Genomic DNA, 16,374 nt, shown 5'->3' on the forward strand with positions numbered 1-16,374 from the left:
GTGACATCACTGCTATTACTACATTACTCTCAGCAGAAAACTGCTTGCTTCTTCAATTTGGCAAATCCACCATATAAATAACAGTACAGGCATACCTGGCTTTTAAAGGTAATGAGATGACACTCTGCTGTTACACCCAAAACACACCTATGATTAATTAAGGGCCTAAATACAACCTCTTTGCACCCTGTGACTTACTTTGCACCCAGATTATGATTATTTTAACTAGCAAAATGGAGTTTGACACGTTCTAAATGCACCTGCACCATGCACTTTAAACCATGTTCTATACGTTATTTAAATAGGGCCCTTTTGGGAACCAAGCTAAAGTTCATTCAGAAAAACAATGTCACACTTGGTATCAGCTGCAAGAAAAAGACAATGAGGATATTAACTCATCTCATACTGCTCATAGGCCCCTGAAATGAACTGAACTGAAATAATACTGTGGCAGACTTTGTAATATCAGGAAATACCATATTGTTGTCCAAAAACTTGATGTGGCATTGCATTATGATGAAACTTGTGATTTACACCCCCACTCTGTACAGTGACTTATGTTATTTCAGTTTGATGTTTAGCAGTTGAAAGGTAAGGCAAATATTCCAACAGCACACTCGGATTCACCATCTTTACCATAAAAACACAGTTGCAGTATCAGTTCTAAAACCCACTTGTGTGTAGCAGGCTCCTCAATGCGGTTGGCCAGCTGTGACTCATGACTCTTGCTTCTTGTCAGTGCGATGTTGGGGAGGAGCTGCAGCAGTTTGCGGGAAGATGCCGGTGGTGTGTTGCAGGGCTTGGCAGTTCGCGTCTTTGAGGCTCGAGTGGCTGGAGGAGTGCTTGGCTCTGGGGCGAAGGCGTCCTCAGTTAATATACAAGGTCTCTGTTCTTCTGAAAAAGGTACAGCTGATATGGAGATGGAGCGGCCATGGGTGCTGGCGGGCTGCACAGGGTTGGGGGAACTATTGGAGCTGGAGGGTGGGCGAATGGGAGAGAATGCATCACTGTCCTGTTGGGGCTCAGAGCTGCAGGAGCCTGAGTTGGGCCTCGGGTCACCTCCTTAGCAAAAGCATAAAAAGCAAAGATGATAAATGAAAGAGTAGTACACAAATGGAGTACACGTTGTCACACATTACAAAAAGATGGTTGGGATGGTTTAAATATAAATTTAATCAAATTAGCACATCAATTCAAATCTAATGTAGTCCCATCTGAAAATGAATTAAGTTTACTTTTACTACAACAGTTTAGTACCTTCCTTCACATAGTCAAGTGTAGCACACACTTTAATGTGCATAGAAATTAAAGAGTCAGTGTACCATTACAGCATAAAATTATTTTTATTATAGCTTTATTTATAGCACTTTTTAAAAAGAAATGACAAAGAGCTTGATAGTAAAACAAACTGAGTGAACTGCAAAAATGCTAAACTACCTAGCAAGAATTTGAAAGTAGAACACAGAACAAAACAGTAAAAACAAGCATACAAGTATGAAAGCAAAACGGAATAAAAACATTGTGAGCATTTTTCAAAGTAACAAACAAGACACGAAATGCAAGTTTTTTCAAATAACAAAAAATGGCAAGATACACATAGTGATGTTTTATTAACTACTGCTGGATGATTAAGCAAGACTCCAGTTGTGGCTGATTGGTCTGTATGTTGACCTGCACTACTTTGAGACACCGGTCTTTTTAATTTTATATATAGTAGTTTAGTAGTTTTATATATAGTAAAAGTGTTTATTGCTGGTGCATCACACATTGTAATGCATCACATAACATTTTATGTATTGTACTAGCTTTTTCTTACTGTGGGGAAAGCTGAGAGCTAAAACTCAAATGGGGTCAGTGCAAAGATGCAAGAATGTAAGTGATGTGATCTGATTTCCCAGAGTTTGTAAAAAGCCTAGCAACAGTGTTTTGAATCAGCTGGAGGCAAGCAGTTGACTGATGGCTTAGGTTGGAGTATGCTGTAAAGCCCTCTGAGGCAAATTGTTATTTGTGATATTGGGCTTTATAAATAAAATTGACTGATTGATTGATAAAGAGAATCACAGCAATCCCAGTGAGAGAAAAAAAGACACTGTCTTTTCTCAAGCTCTGCAACTGTTAAAAATTATGTTAGTTATTGCCCTCAGCTGAAGGAGACATGACTGTACCACTCTGGATAATCGATTGTCAAATGGTAGGTCAAATATAGCCCCTTGACTGCAAGTAGACTCTTTTACATAAGATAAGAAAAATCCCAGTATATATGATAGAGAAGCTGTCAAGGAGGTTAGCCCAATAAAATAACTTTAGATCTGGACTCATCTAGTTGCAAAATATTCTGTTTCATCCAGCTCTTGAAGTTGTAAAAACAGTTGAGGAGCTGTACTACATTTATAGTGTCACAAGATTTAATGGGTACATATAGCATATGTGTGAAAATCTATACAGTGCAATATGTGGCCTGGCCCAGTGGCAACAGGTTATAGGTGTACTCACAACTCTAGCTTTAGTAAACATTTGTAATTGGAGATTTCATGGCCAAACCTGCTGAGAGGTTATTGTTTTTTTATTTGTTTGGTTGTTTGTTTTGACATTCTGAGTGCATAATTCAGATATTTTTGCAGATATCTGTTAACGTAGTTAGACTTTTGCTGATTACCAATTCAAAAAATATACTTACTATCTGAATCATGTAATAAGAATGTTTAAACAGTGATAACAATAATAATAATAATAATAATAATAATAACATGTTAACCGAATAAGTGAATTAAATAGTTTTATAATTGTAACTGTAACTGTTTTGTAATTAAAAAATGATTGTGCCTGTTCTATATTTGGTTGTGTTTTCTGTATTTGCACTGTGTTTCTGTATTTTGTGGTAACTTTGATCATGTTTTCTTAACTTGCTTTGTTTTTTTTCGCATGTGCTGAACAAAAAATATCAGTGAGGGAATTTTGAAGTAAAAGACTGTAGCATTGGGGGAACAAAATTCAGATATTTTAAAAGTGCTATGGAAGTGGTGCAAATTTCTTAAATCATTTTCACTTACTCAGACTACTAAAAACCTATTGTAAATGACACACAGTGACTGTGGGGCTCTGAGAGTGTGGTAGCTGCTATACTGGGTTGGTAACCCTGTACTGATTTAAAATGTAATATCAAAAGGTGTTATATTTAACATATTTGAAAATTCCCATTTGAAACCCTGTGTAAAACATAAACCAAGATGGCTGTTAAATACATCACATAATCATTTATCATGGTAAAGATTAAACTGAATAAATGAATTACTAATTACTTATAAACACTGTTTAATGCTTTTCTGTTTTTGTTTTTTTGCTATGCCTGTGAATGACCCCTTCACAGAATGCAGGGCAGCCAATTTCCTGGTTCACCTGTTTCATTAGCACTCTTCAGACAGGAGAGGGCGGCAGTGAGGCGAGAACGATCTTCTGAGTTGGAGCCCAGGCGTCGCATCGTGTCCTGCAACTCAGAGCTGGACATCTGCAGCAACCCGTCCACTGAGATCTTTCCTGCTGCAGCCTGCGGGAGACAAGGAGGACGTCTCAGTACCTGACAGAAAATTTCTCAGAATAATCAGCAGGATATACAGAATATTACTGTGAGGGGGTTTGTCTGGGATCCTCCATCTTTTTGTACTTCTCCTGATAAATGTCTTAAACACAGTAGTCTCAGCTTACTAAATCTTTGCTGATCTGCTGATGCATCAGTCACAAAATGAAAACTTAGAAGATGTGTCAGAGTCTTAATTATGAGGACATATTCTACTCAGAGGAAAATAGCATTAACAAAAATAAGCACAGGGAGACTTTCACCAAGTCTGCAAAGACATTTACAACTGAGGCCTCAACAATCAGCATTTGAATTACACCAGGACCTCTGACAGTCTTAACATAGACAAAGCAACTTCTCACTGCTTTGTTGCATCTTCCATACATCTAATACCAACTTTTTTCTCTCTCACACACATACAAATTTGACTTTGACATTGTTTATTGCATTGGCCTACAATGTTTTGTTTTTAAACAATGAATACATGATGCCTGGATGAATGTTCAGTCAGTACACATTTACATACAAGGCCACACACACACGCACACAAACACACACGCAACAGTTATTCTTTACAATTCTAGAAAAGGGTTCCCCTTGACTCTTCAATTGAGCTTACTTTGGTTGTTGTTAGTAAAAGACTGTGTGGTACCAGAGTAACAGTGACATCATTATAACAGCATAAGAATGGAGAAGTTCAGGCCAATACTTCATTCTTGAAAAGAAAACAAGAAAAGGAAGGACAAGGATATATTTAGCAGTATAAAGAGTCTTGTTTCTCTACTGTATGACATTCTCTTCAGAGATTTGCTCATGTCATATGTAAGCCCTGTTCCAGTGCACTGTGGGCCACATTATGCAGCAGTTAGAATAACATATCCTGACTTTTGCTTATTTAAACTTCATTTTGTCTGGTTCATAAAAGTTAAGTAATCTTAATTCTGCAGAATGCTAAGTTTCCATCTATGTTCCAGTTAAATGCCATAGAACAGTGTGTATATCTGAAACAAGATCCACTGCGTCTGCAGAAGCACTTATGAAGATTTAAATTTACTGTGTAGACAGTAGGACAGGCTTCAACAGACTTTATGCAAATGTAGAATGGATGGTATTCTTTGAAAAGTCATCTGACAGCTGGATCTCTAGAACATGGACCTTTCAATGGGCTGATTTACTTGTTTATTCAGCATGATTAAAGGAAAAGGCAGGCTGTCATAGAAGAACAATTGGCCCATTTGCAGACAAAATTAGACAAAAGCAAGAACAAGCCAGTATCTGAAATAGCCAGAAATATGGGTCAAAGGATTGTCCATAAAGAGCTTTTGGGAGGGGAAAAATACCCGTAGGTCTAAACTGTCAAATTAGAAACCAGTGTATTGTCAGTTTGTCAAGCTTTAAAATGGCAGACCTGATGCAAGACTAATTCCTGGAATCTGCTGGCAAACTGTGAAAACAAGGTTTATTCTACACTGCTTTTATTTTACTGGTATGTGTTTTTTCAGGCCTTGATGTGAGTGTGTGTGTGTGTGTCTGTGGTGATTTTACAATCAAATGCACAGTATTAATGGAATAATGCTTAAAACACAAACTTGTATGCCTCCACCCACCAGTCAACTTTTTATACACGATTACATACATGTCTGTGAAAACATGGATGCTTCATGCACATCTTGACAGCACAGACGACCTATAAAATCAGTACAGTTTCAAGGTGGACACCCAAGATTAGAGTCACCAACTTTTCGACAAAATATTTCCCCTTCTGTTCCTGAAATATGACATTGAATAATGGCCAGAGAGGTGTTTTATCAAGAACATTATGATGTCACAGTGAAGTTGACCTTTGGTGTGTGTGTGTGGGCATCTTTTGATGTTACAGTCTTTTTAGTCTAAAATTCCCCATGTCATGTTTTGACAGAGAGTGTGTCCTGGTACAGTATGTCCTGGCAGTTGCACGGAGGTTTGTTGCCTGGACAACACAACTGCCAGTATGATGACTGCAAGATTGCAAACGACTGCAAAGTTGTGCCCTCAGTAATTGTTCTGACTGTTGTCCTATTTTGTTGCAAAAGTCTCTTTCCATCAGTGTGAGAGTGTGCATGATGTGTTTAAGGTGTAAGTATGTAGGCAATTGGCTTTTCTTTTGATGATCGTTGACTAAATAAGGATCCAAGATGGTGTTGGCTCTGTGCAGAGGCAGTGCTCATCTCTCTCATCTCCCAAGTGGTTACACAATTACGTGTAGCTTTTGCCATACTGATGACTTTCCTCCTGCTGTAGGTAATAGGGGTGGGCTGTCTGTTTTTAGTCCCTTAGCACTGCCTCTTAAAGGTGGGAATTTCATACCATTATGCTGCCTCGCTATGCTGTATAAAAGTTACAATCACAGAACGGGGGACAGACTTGTCTTGCCTTAAGGCCAGCATCAGAAGTAGTAACAGTGCCGAAACTACTACACTGGACGTGTGTTCGGATGCCCAGTGTTAAATTTAATTCTAGAGGATGAGGTTGGGGTTTTTGGGCTTGTTTCTGAAGTGGAGTTGCTTATTAGGGCTTGCTCTCTAAACGTCACCTTCTCTGTATATATCCGTCTAATAAGTTATTTAAATGCATGACAGTATGTCGGACTGCTGGATTTTTCCACAGCTCCGCTCCCTCCGCCCCTCTCCTTCTCCGCATACACACAGGTGATGGTCAGTCAGTGAGACTTTTCACATTTTAATTGTGCAATTAATGGAGTTCTTTAACTATTTCGCTAACACGTGGGCGAAATATGGAAAGAATACAATAAAGATTTGTAGAAAGAGAGAGCATTAAAAGATTCGACTCCGAGAGGGGGACGATTCAAAGGCAGTGTGCAGATTCAGATTCTGTGTGAAATATGCACTCATCATTCAGATCTTGTTCAGCATACCAGCACTGTCAAAGTGAAAGTAAAATGGCTCGTTATATGCGACTTCTTTACTTGCATTTTCATTCATTCATTTATTCTTTCCACGTTTTTGGTCAGTTAGTTGGTTTGGTAGAGTTCACAGGCAGTAAATATAATGTATTTGTGAAGTAATTTTGTTTGCTGGTCCTGGTTGCTTGTTTCTCTCCCAAGATCTGGCAACACTGAACACAACACAGTGTGGAGTGAGTAGCAAGAATGAGTGCGGATAGCGAGGAAATAGTCGAGTAGTAGTTTTTATACCATCTTGTGTATGGTCATTTATTTGAGTGTTTTCTAATGGTTGGGTTGACATTACATTTTCTTCCATGTGCCTTGACTGATGACTGTGATTGCAATCAGAAAAAAAGCTATTGAGTTTAAAATAAATTTGTTAAAATGTATTTATTTTCTCCTGGTCCTTATAAAAAAATTATCGATAATTATCGTTATCGATCAATATGAACCAGCTATATTGTGATATACTTTTCAGCCATATCGCCCACCCCTAATTCAACTACTGGATGATCAGAGATGTGACCAAAGTTTCCAAATGTACAGTCTGATACATTTCACTCTCTCCTTAGACACAGTCAGATACATGATTATATGTATATGCATATGCAGTGCTTCACTTTGTGAAGGAAAGCGTATGTTGTCTGTCTGTCCGTCTGTCCTCCTCACTGAGCTGTAAGGCTGCACCAACTGACACACGCAAATAGGCTAAGTGCAGTATCTACTATCACTATTACAGTTGAAATAAGCAAGCCATGCTTTTGATATATAATTTTGGAATAGGGGAGAAATCTGACTACTGACCTGCTGCATGTACATGCTGATGTACAGTTACCAGGTTACTACAGTGCATGCAAACACATTGTCCTTTCACCTGGTTTCTCTCAAGAACCTGATTCATTAAGTGCATGTAAGCAAACAAAAAAAATGTCATCTGAATAAGTCAAGGTTGCAATAATACTACATTACATTTCAAAGCAAACAATAGAGCCTTTATTATACAACAGTTAGTTCCAAACAAGCACTTTGATTGTACAGGAGGCATTCCATTAGTGCTGATATACTGTATAATAGCACTGGGACTTTCAACTTTGCATGTATCAGTCCACTTTACAGGTGTTCTGAGACATGGATCATTTTACTTGTTAATTAGTCGACATTAAGGGTTGGTGTAAAAACCTTTGCACTGCAAAATGAAATACATTACGACAAATAACATTTAAGATAAATACTGAATGGTCAGAAAAGGACGACGGGACAGAGGAAAAATGTTTTTATACTCTGTGAAAAAGTCTGTGACTTTGATGGACTGTGTCCTGTTTGTCACCAGCAGTCAAAGCTGGTGTCTTTTAAACCATTACCAAATTGTTTATTTTTTAATTTTTTTTTACCCAAACCATGGTCTTTTCATAACCTTTCCCAATAGTTATTTTAACCTAAATCACAGTCTTTCCCTGACCAAGTAGTTTTTGTGCTTACCAAACCTTTACCAAAGCTGGGCATATCTAAAAACAGCCTCCAAATGAAATGGCAAAATAAATTGTTTATAACTGTCCTTTAGATTGACACATAGGTACCACAGAATAGTTTATTTGTGCCTTCCAAAGCCATTACAAAAATAAATCAGTTTTTTTGATGTCCAATCAGGCTGAAATCACTATGGTTGAGGTTTGGTAAGGGTCAGGCATGAGGACAGCTGGGTTAAGGTTAGGGAAAGAGCATGGTTTGGGGTAAAATTAGAGTGTGGCTACCCGATCCAAGCCCGTCGGGCTGGGTTCGGTCAAAAATGTATAAATTGTATTCGGGCTCATGTCGGATTCGGTCAGCTTTCAGTGAAAATGTAGTGTAAAAATAAATAAAATCCTATTGTCTGTCCTGTTTATTGCTTGGGCGCTGTTATTTACGTGACAACACTTGAACATAACACACACAGACACACTGGCTGTTTGTTTCTACCTGTCCCTCACTGGAAGTCTCGGACCTCCCGCGCCCGCCTCCGCCTTGATTAGACACAGAGGTCTCCCTCTCCGCGGAGCACCCACAGCGCACGCCCGGCCTGTTAAATAGCCTGTAACCATAACAACTGTGTGACACAAACTCAGTGCCTTAGTAGCCTAATTAAATAATGTTGGGCTCGGTTTGGTTTCGGACATAACAAAACAGAATGACTGTCGGGTTCAGATGGATTCGGATACTTTTCTCTTGGGCTCGGTCGGGTTCGGACAGAAATATGCAGCCCGTGCCGCACTCTAGTTAAAATAAGTACTTTATTAAGGTTAAGGGACTTTTGTCAGCATAGTTACAATAATGAACATTTAACACTAATGCCCTGCAGATGGGGCTGATCATAAAACACCATGTCATTTTTAAAGACAGTCACCAACAACGTGTTTTGTTGCTTAGTTTGGAGGACACACTGAAGGACCTGTTGCCAACTGATGCAACTTTGGAAAAGCACTTTTCATATAACTGAACAGTAAAATACATGTTATACATTTAGAGACATGTTAAGAAACACATGATCTACTAGCTGTAAATAAAGGCAGAATCCCTCCAAAAAGGCTACAAAACAAATGCAAGCATTAAAGCAAAGACTTCAACATATGCATAAGTAATTAAACAAACAAATTTGCAATAGCTGTGAGCACATATGCATGCACTCATTGCTCTGTTTTGCCAATTGCTATCCTTTGGCTCTTAACCAGTCTTTCCACAAAATCTGGGGCAAGTCTGTTAATTCATATGAAAGTCATGCACCTATTTGTGATTGGCCACTCCCATTTACCCCTCCCACTGATTTTGTCAGACTGACCAACTGACAGTGACCTCTGAGGCTGCTGGTTGCAGCAGGCATTTGTGGCTTATTTGAGGGATTTGAAGAGCCCATCACTGGGAATACCTAACTGCACAAACAAACTGTGGTTGCTCAAGCTTATGAATCATGTTTCCAAATAAATGACAGTAGTCTGCCTGGAGGGAAATTGTCATGATGACATACCTTTTGCCATGATAGGAGCAGCATACTCAAGTTTGCCCTTGTGGTAGTCCTTGCGTAATTTTCAAAAATTTCACAGGCACATTCTCCAAAATGCCTTCAGCACTTTCCACATGTTCATAATTGCTGCCACTGCTTATCTCCTACTCTGAACCTTGTTGTGAACCTGATGCTGTACCTTTAATAACAAACAGCACATTATTGGTAGCCTCAAAGACCTAGTGGAATGGCAGCATTAACTTCCTGGAAAACAGTAAATCTTAAGGCTTGTTTGAGATGAATTCAGACTTGTCTGGATGAGTGAAGGCAGCTGTAGCCAAGGACAAAAAGCTGCAGTCTACATGGACAGTCTCCAGCCTTACCAGAATGATTCAGGTGCTGATGAAATTAATGCCGTAAAATTAAAAGTCTTATTCTTCTGTGCCATCTATCTAGCTTTTATTCAGTTAGTAATTGTTTTTGGTAATGTTTTATGTCCCAGGCTTTATAATATTGTCATACATCATTGTCTACATTGTACATTGTGAATATCATTAGTGTGTATTACTTAAATCTCACATTTAATCTTTATGGAAATACCCTCCAGGGGACAGATATATTTGCCATTGAATGTAGCGATCATGGGAAGAACATTCTTACAATGACAGACATGCTATAATAGATTGGATTGTAGTTGTCAGTCTTGGGTCCACTCCAAACAACATGTACAGCTTGGGTCCACCAAATCACAGAGCTTTGAACATACATTGGGTGGTATCTGAATTATTAAATTGCAATCAGTAACTACTTTTTTTAATGTTCTCTAGATTATAGTAAAAGTACATTGAGTGTGTTTGGGTTGATAACCAGCGTTTCTGAGTGGTAGACTCAGATGTTACTTAAGCCCCAAATCATCCTACCAGCAGCCACTTCTCTCCAACAGTGGACTTGATGAAGAAGCCCACTGGACATAAAGTTACTCCCCAGTGACATATTTTCTCAAGACGAATGATGTCCTACAGGCCGTGGTCCCTCTGCATTACAAACTGAACAGTGATATCTCTCTTCCCTATATTACTTCTTACTATGCTATGACTCCTAACATATTTGCTATCCCCAAATAAAGATATTCCCATCAAAACTTCCTCACAATTACATATGTAACAGGTTAACGTAAAAGATATACAGATAATCCATTGTCTGTCAGTAATACTGTATTAGTCTGAATTGGACTGACACGTATTCACATTTGTCCATCAGATGCCTTTTTTTTAATCCTCACATCCGACTTGTTCACAAAAGCTTTGCAACACTTCACAATCTAAAGAATCAAACAGGTTTTTTAATTTTTCACTTTACGTCAGTATCTGGAATACAGTTCATTTCTTCAGCTTCTCCGGGGTGACTAAAGTTGTCATTAACTACATAACACTGACTTTATTGACAGAACAAACTTTCATAGTGCTAGATAACACTAATAAAAACATACATCTTTACAATTATAGACAGAATGAAGAGTGTATGTAAAATGTGTTGATCAAACATTTTAGCCAAATTGTTCTTAAATTAGTAGAAAGACATTCTGGCAACAATACAATCGTAGGCAACTGGACTTTGATTTTGTCTAGAAGATGCTTCGCCTCTTATCCAAGCGGCTTCATCAGTTCTCAACGCATCGGTCTGACTAGTCCTCACTAGTCTGACAAACAGTGGAGTAAGACTCAGGTTTTTAACCTCTGTGGAGGTGTACACCCACCACCCTCATAAGTCAATACTTCGTTAGTCAACCATCTGTCCTCTCCAAGAGAGGACAGATGGTTGACAGGGTACCACACACTCAAAAAAGCAACTTGGTATATGCTGTCCAATGCAGTGAGGAATGCAAGGACTCATACATTGGTGAAACCAAACAACCATTAAACAAGCGCATGGCTCAACACAGAAGGGCAAACTCCTCAGGTCCAGTCTCTGCTGTTTATTTACATCTAAAGGAGAAGGCTCACTCCTTTGAGGACAGCAATGTGAAAATCTTGGACAGAGAGGACAGATGGTTCCAAAGAGGGGTGAAAGAATCCATCTACGTTAAAATAGAGAAGCCGTCTCTAAACAGGGGAGGTGGCCTGAGACACCACCTATCCCCCATTTACAATGCGGCCCTTGCTGCTGTACCTAAGAGACTGAACAACAAAGACTGCCCGAAACTAACCTCTAGTGGCTCAAAGAAACACAACGACAGTCGTTCACTGGTAACCACACATTATGCCTAACGACTGTTGCTCACCAGTGGCCCCACTCACTCCTAACGACTGTTGTTCACTAGTGTGACTCACCTGACCCAAACAATGGTCCAGTGAAACTCCACTAACGAAGTATTGTCTGATGAGGGTGGTGGGTGTACACCTCCACAGAGGTTAAAAACCTGAGTCTTACTCCACTGTTTGTCAGACTAGTGAGGACTAGTCAGACCGATGCGTTGAGAACTGATGAAGTCGCTTGGATAAGAGGCGAAACGTCTTCTAGACAAAATCAAAGTCCAGTTGCCTACGATTGTATTGTTGCCAGCATGGAATTGACCTGGATAAATGAGAATATCCACAGACTTAGAAAGGCATATGTTTCCCATTATGTACTGAGGTCTTTGCAGTCGACAGGGAGAAGCTGCAGGACGTAGTTCTAAGAACAGTAGCTGTCTTGAGCTCCTGAGGTGACTGTCGCCATGGCTGAATGAACCCAACAGATGAACCCTGGGCTCCAATAAGCTATGAACTCTGTGCAATGTCTTTCAATACATTCAATATACTAACTGACTCTAACACGTACTATGCTGGAATACTACCTGGGCTCTGGTTTGCAGTGTGTTAAATTTGGAATAATCTAATAAACCACAAATGTATTTAGCAATGTGTACCTTCAAAGCCCCACATGAACTAAAATCTAAAGGTTTTGACATGGAGCCCCTCTACAAGGCATGGATCAGAATTACATCTGAGAGCAGTCATCATTTATACTGACAACATGAAAAAAAAATTGCAGTTATCTACTCTACTTGAAATCCAGCTTTCATTACTGTGTGGTTATTGTGTGATGGCACAAGTCAGGAGCAAGTCAAACAGACTAGCGAGTACTGATCAGTGATCACCAGTCAGGCCTGGCTCTTCTCAAACAGCCCACATACAACCCTGATACCTCATTGTGCACTGGTGGGTGTGAACAGGAAGTTCAACCATAAACCACAATGTCACAAATGTTTAAGGCATCCAAGTGCTCTGCTCTTCCTACCAAACTGCCTCTCTCTTCTTCATATCCAATAGTTTTACACACACACACACACACACACACACACACACACACACACACACACATCTCTCCCTCAGTACTGATCATATATCTGGTGGATTTGCCAAAACGTATCCAGTTTTGTTATTTATCAAATCCTATATACAATATAAAACACTTTCACCTACCAGTAGGGCCCCCAGAGCGTGCACGCTACTCAGACATGCATGAGACTGTTTGTGCTGATGTGTTATAAATTATGTTTGAGCAAAAAAGCATGTGTTTGGGAAGTACTAACCATACAACTGGATTAATGAGACTTGGATTATACTACATGAGCTGTGTGAGAATTTATAAACATATGTTAAATATAGTTTGGCTGTTGTTAAATGTGGACCCTGTTTACTTCAATTCCTGAAGAATGCTTGCCTTTATAGGATTCTCTGTCCACAGTAGAGGCTTGCCAGAAAATCAAAGCTTTCTTCACAAATTCAGCATGACACATGGTGAGTAATTATTATACAAATGGTTATTTTGCGGTATTCCTTTAATATACTTTCTGTTGTAGCTATGTAACTGTGTTGATGGCATTTTTCCTCATACGGTATCAGTATAATATTTGGAGAACATGTCCTCCTGGTTTTTATGACTGTTTATGTGAAGAATCTTTACACAGTAACACTGACATCAAAATAAATGGCATGGTACTTGTGAGTTTTGGTGCTAATGGGTTATCTCATTATCACAAAATAGTGGGTGCTGCTTCTGGTGGATGTCCTGCCCTAAAACCAGATGCCTAGGTCCAATATGACTTCCAACAGCTCAAAAGTCTTAGGGCCCCATTATTGTGACAGCAGACTGTATTTCTGTAGAGCTGAAAACGGCTTTGCTAGTCTGTGTGGTATTCTGGTGCCCGTGTGGGAGGAGAGAGGCAAACAGCAGGAAGTAACTGTGTCTGTCTCTGGCACAATGTCACTCAACTGACACTCTGGTGTTTTTATCACAAGAGCAAAATTAATAATTGGAGAAAATGTGCAGAAATAATGAAATAATGCTTAAAAGCTTATTTAACTAATTTCATTAAACACTCCACAGACACAACACTGATTAAATAAAGAATGTTGCTAAATCAGTCTGCACTGTATCTATAAATGAATATGGCTGATTGTTACATCTGTTGTCACAGCTGCTTTATCTTCAAGAAGACGGGTCTTATATAATATGAGCTGGCCTGAGTGCAGACACCAGTGAGTAGCAGAGATGTGAGAGAAGCGTTAGAGTGTAGCAGAGTAGAGAATCTTTTTATAGAGACTGTGATGGACATTTTTCTTGTTCATTAACAACTAAGACACACAGCATGTGTATGGCCTGTTAGCAGCTAGTATAGTCATAAGGCTTAGTGCAAATTAAATCCCCTGGACCTAAAATGAATCATTTTACCATCTACTCATCCTGACAGCTGGATGCCAGGATCCCAGCTGACATCGGGCGAGAGGCAGGGTACACCCTGGACAGGTCACCAGTCTATCGCAGGGCTGACACATAGAGACAAACAACCATTCACGCTCACATTCACACCTACGGACAATTTAGAGTTATCAATTAACCTAGTTCCCAATCTGCATGTCTTTGGACTGTGGGAGGAAGCCGGAGTGCCCGGAGAGAACCCACGCTGACACGGGGAGAACATGCAAACTCCGCACAGAAGGGCTCCCACGTCCGGGATCGAACCAGCAACCCTCTTGCTGTGAGGCGAGAGTGCTAACCACCAGACTGCTGGATGGACACAATTAATAAAATATCCATTACTTATTAGTCACATTTACCTCAGTCAAAGGATTTGTTCACCCAATTAAGACAAAAAAAACTTTTTTTCTCACTTAGCCTCTAACCATGCAAAGAGTGTAGTGAAGGCTTTAAAAATCCAGCTACAACCACATGGAATTTTGTTGGTGGCATAAAAAGATTTCATTTGTAAATAACAACTTGAATCTGGATCCACAGACCTCAAACTTGATACCTGAGTCCAATATGGCTCCTAACAGCTCAAAAGCCTAAGGGCCCTATTTTCATGACAGCACATTGTATTTTCAAAATTTTCCTGACATTGAAATCAGTTGAGTTTAAGTTTATTTACTTTTTTTTATTATTACTTATTACTTATTATTACTACTTCAATGTTTTCACTCTTGCTTGTCAATTACACACAGGTCTGAAAGACACACACATGCACAAACAGGACCTATACATGCACAAAGTGGAGAGATGTCAGAGTGAGGGGGCTGCCCTTTGGTCAGGTGCCCGGAGCGGTTGGGGGGTTCGGTGCCTTGCTCAAGGGCACCTCGGCAGTGTCCAGGAGGTGAACTGGCACCTCTCCAGCCACAGTCCACACTCCATATTTTTTGGTCCGGACGGGGACTCGAACAGGCGACCCTCTGGTTCCCAGCCCAAGTCCCTATGGACTGAGCTACTGCCGCCCCCAATTGTTGCTATTAAAGTAATTAAACTAATTTAATTTAACACTCCACTAACCTTTTTTAAATAAGGAATGCCAGTATATCAGTCTGCATTATATTTATAAATGAATATGGTTGATTCTTACAGTATCTGTTGTCACAGCTGCTTTATACTGTATGAGAAGCTTCTCTTTCAGTTCATTAAATCCCTGCAGTGTATAAAGGTTGCAGGACACCACATGTTGATAAATCTGCAGCCTGTGATTTGACAAGTGCTATGTCAGAGCGCAGTGACATTATACACTACTGTCTACTCTGTTTACCTTCGTTAAATCACATGCAAATGACTCCAGAATGCTACAGAATAACTCCTGCTACAGGAGATCTCAGATTAATAGAGCTCATTAATCCAGTCCTCCTCTTTTCCAACTTTCATCTTTTTTTCTTTAATTGAAATATGAAGAACCACTGCTGTTTCATATTTTAAGATATGATTTTAACATTTAGAAAATAAAATAAAGAATTATGACTGAGATATTGTCAGCTTGATGTGGTCATATAAACTGCCTCACCAAACAATTTTTATTAAGTGCTTCCATCATCGTACTAATTAACAATAAAAACATACACCATCATCCTGCATCATCCAGACCACAATATGATTTCCTAAAAAAGCCAATGCTTCATTGGATAAGAGCACTCCCATTTGTTAGCACCTTTCTAGTCTTCTGGCCACTCAACAAAATTTTACATGTCACATTAACCCATTCAGACAAACACATTCAGACACTGGTGGCCAAGTCTACCATACATGATGCTACCTGCTGCTACTCATTCACACACACACACACACACACACACACACAGCCATTGGGAGCATCTTTGGGTTCAGTATCTTGCCCAAGGACACTTAACAATGTGGACTGGAGGAGCCAGGGAGCAAGCCGCCTATCTTCTGATTGGTGGATGACCCATTTTACCTCCTGAGCCACAGCTGCTATTTATTGAGCTGTTGTTGTCATGCTTCACTGTGATTGGCTCAGCTGATTCTGTATTCTCTCTGTGTTTACAAGGAATACTCCACATTCCTGATCTTCACGCTTAGTGATCAAGCTGATGTAGCTAATGTCAAAAACACCTGAAGAAGAAA

The 16,374-nt window shown here is 39.6% G+C and overlaps 1 protein-coding gene across 4 annotated transcripts in view; it reads right to left on the reverse strand.

The window, feature by feature from the left end:
- The window catches only part of LOC125889079 (kinase suppressor of Ras 1-like), a 109,656-nt gene that overhangs the window by 21,763 nt on the left and 71,519 nt on the right, over positions 1–16,374 (reverse strand). For all 4 annotated transcript variants that reach the window (XM_049576759.1, XM_049576756.1, XM_049576760.1 and 1 more), the window contains 2 exons: positions 3,397–3,544; positions 675–1,062 (listed from right to left, as the gene is read on the reverse strand). In XM_049576759.1, coding sequence (XP_049432716.1) covers positions 675–1,062; positions 3,397–3,544 — 536 coding nt within the window. The remainder of the gene's footprint in view (positions 1–674; positions 1,063–3,396; positions 3,545–16,374) is intronic.

The sequence above is a fragment of the Epinephelus fuscoguttatus genome, linkage group LG5, assembly GCF_011397635.1.
Source record: "Epinephelus fuscoguttatus linkage group LG5, E.fuscoguttatus.final_Chr_v1".
In the NCBI taxonomy this organism is placed as follows: domain Eukaryota; kingdom Metazoa; phylum Chordata; class Actinopteri; order Perciformes; family Serranidae; genus Epinephelus; species Epinephelus fuscoguttatus.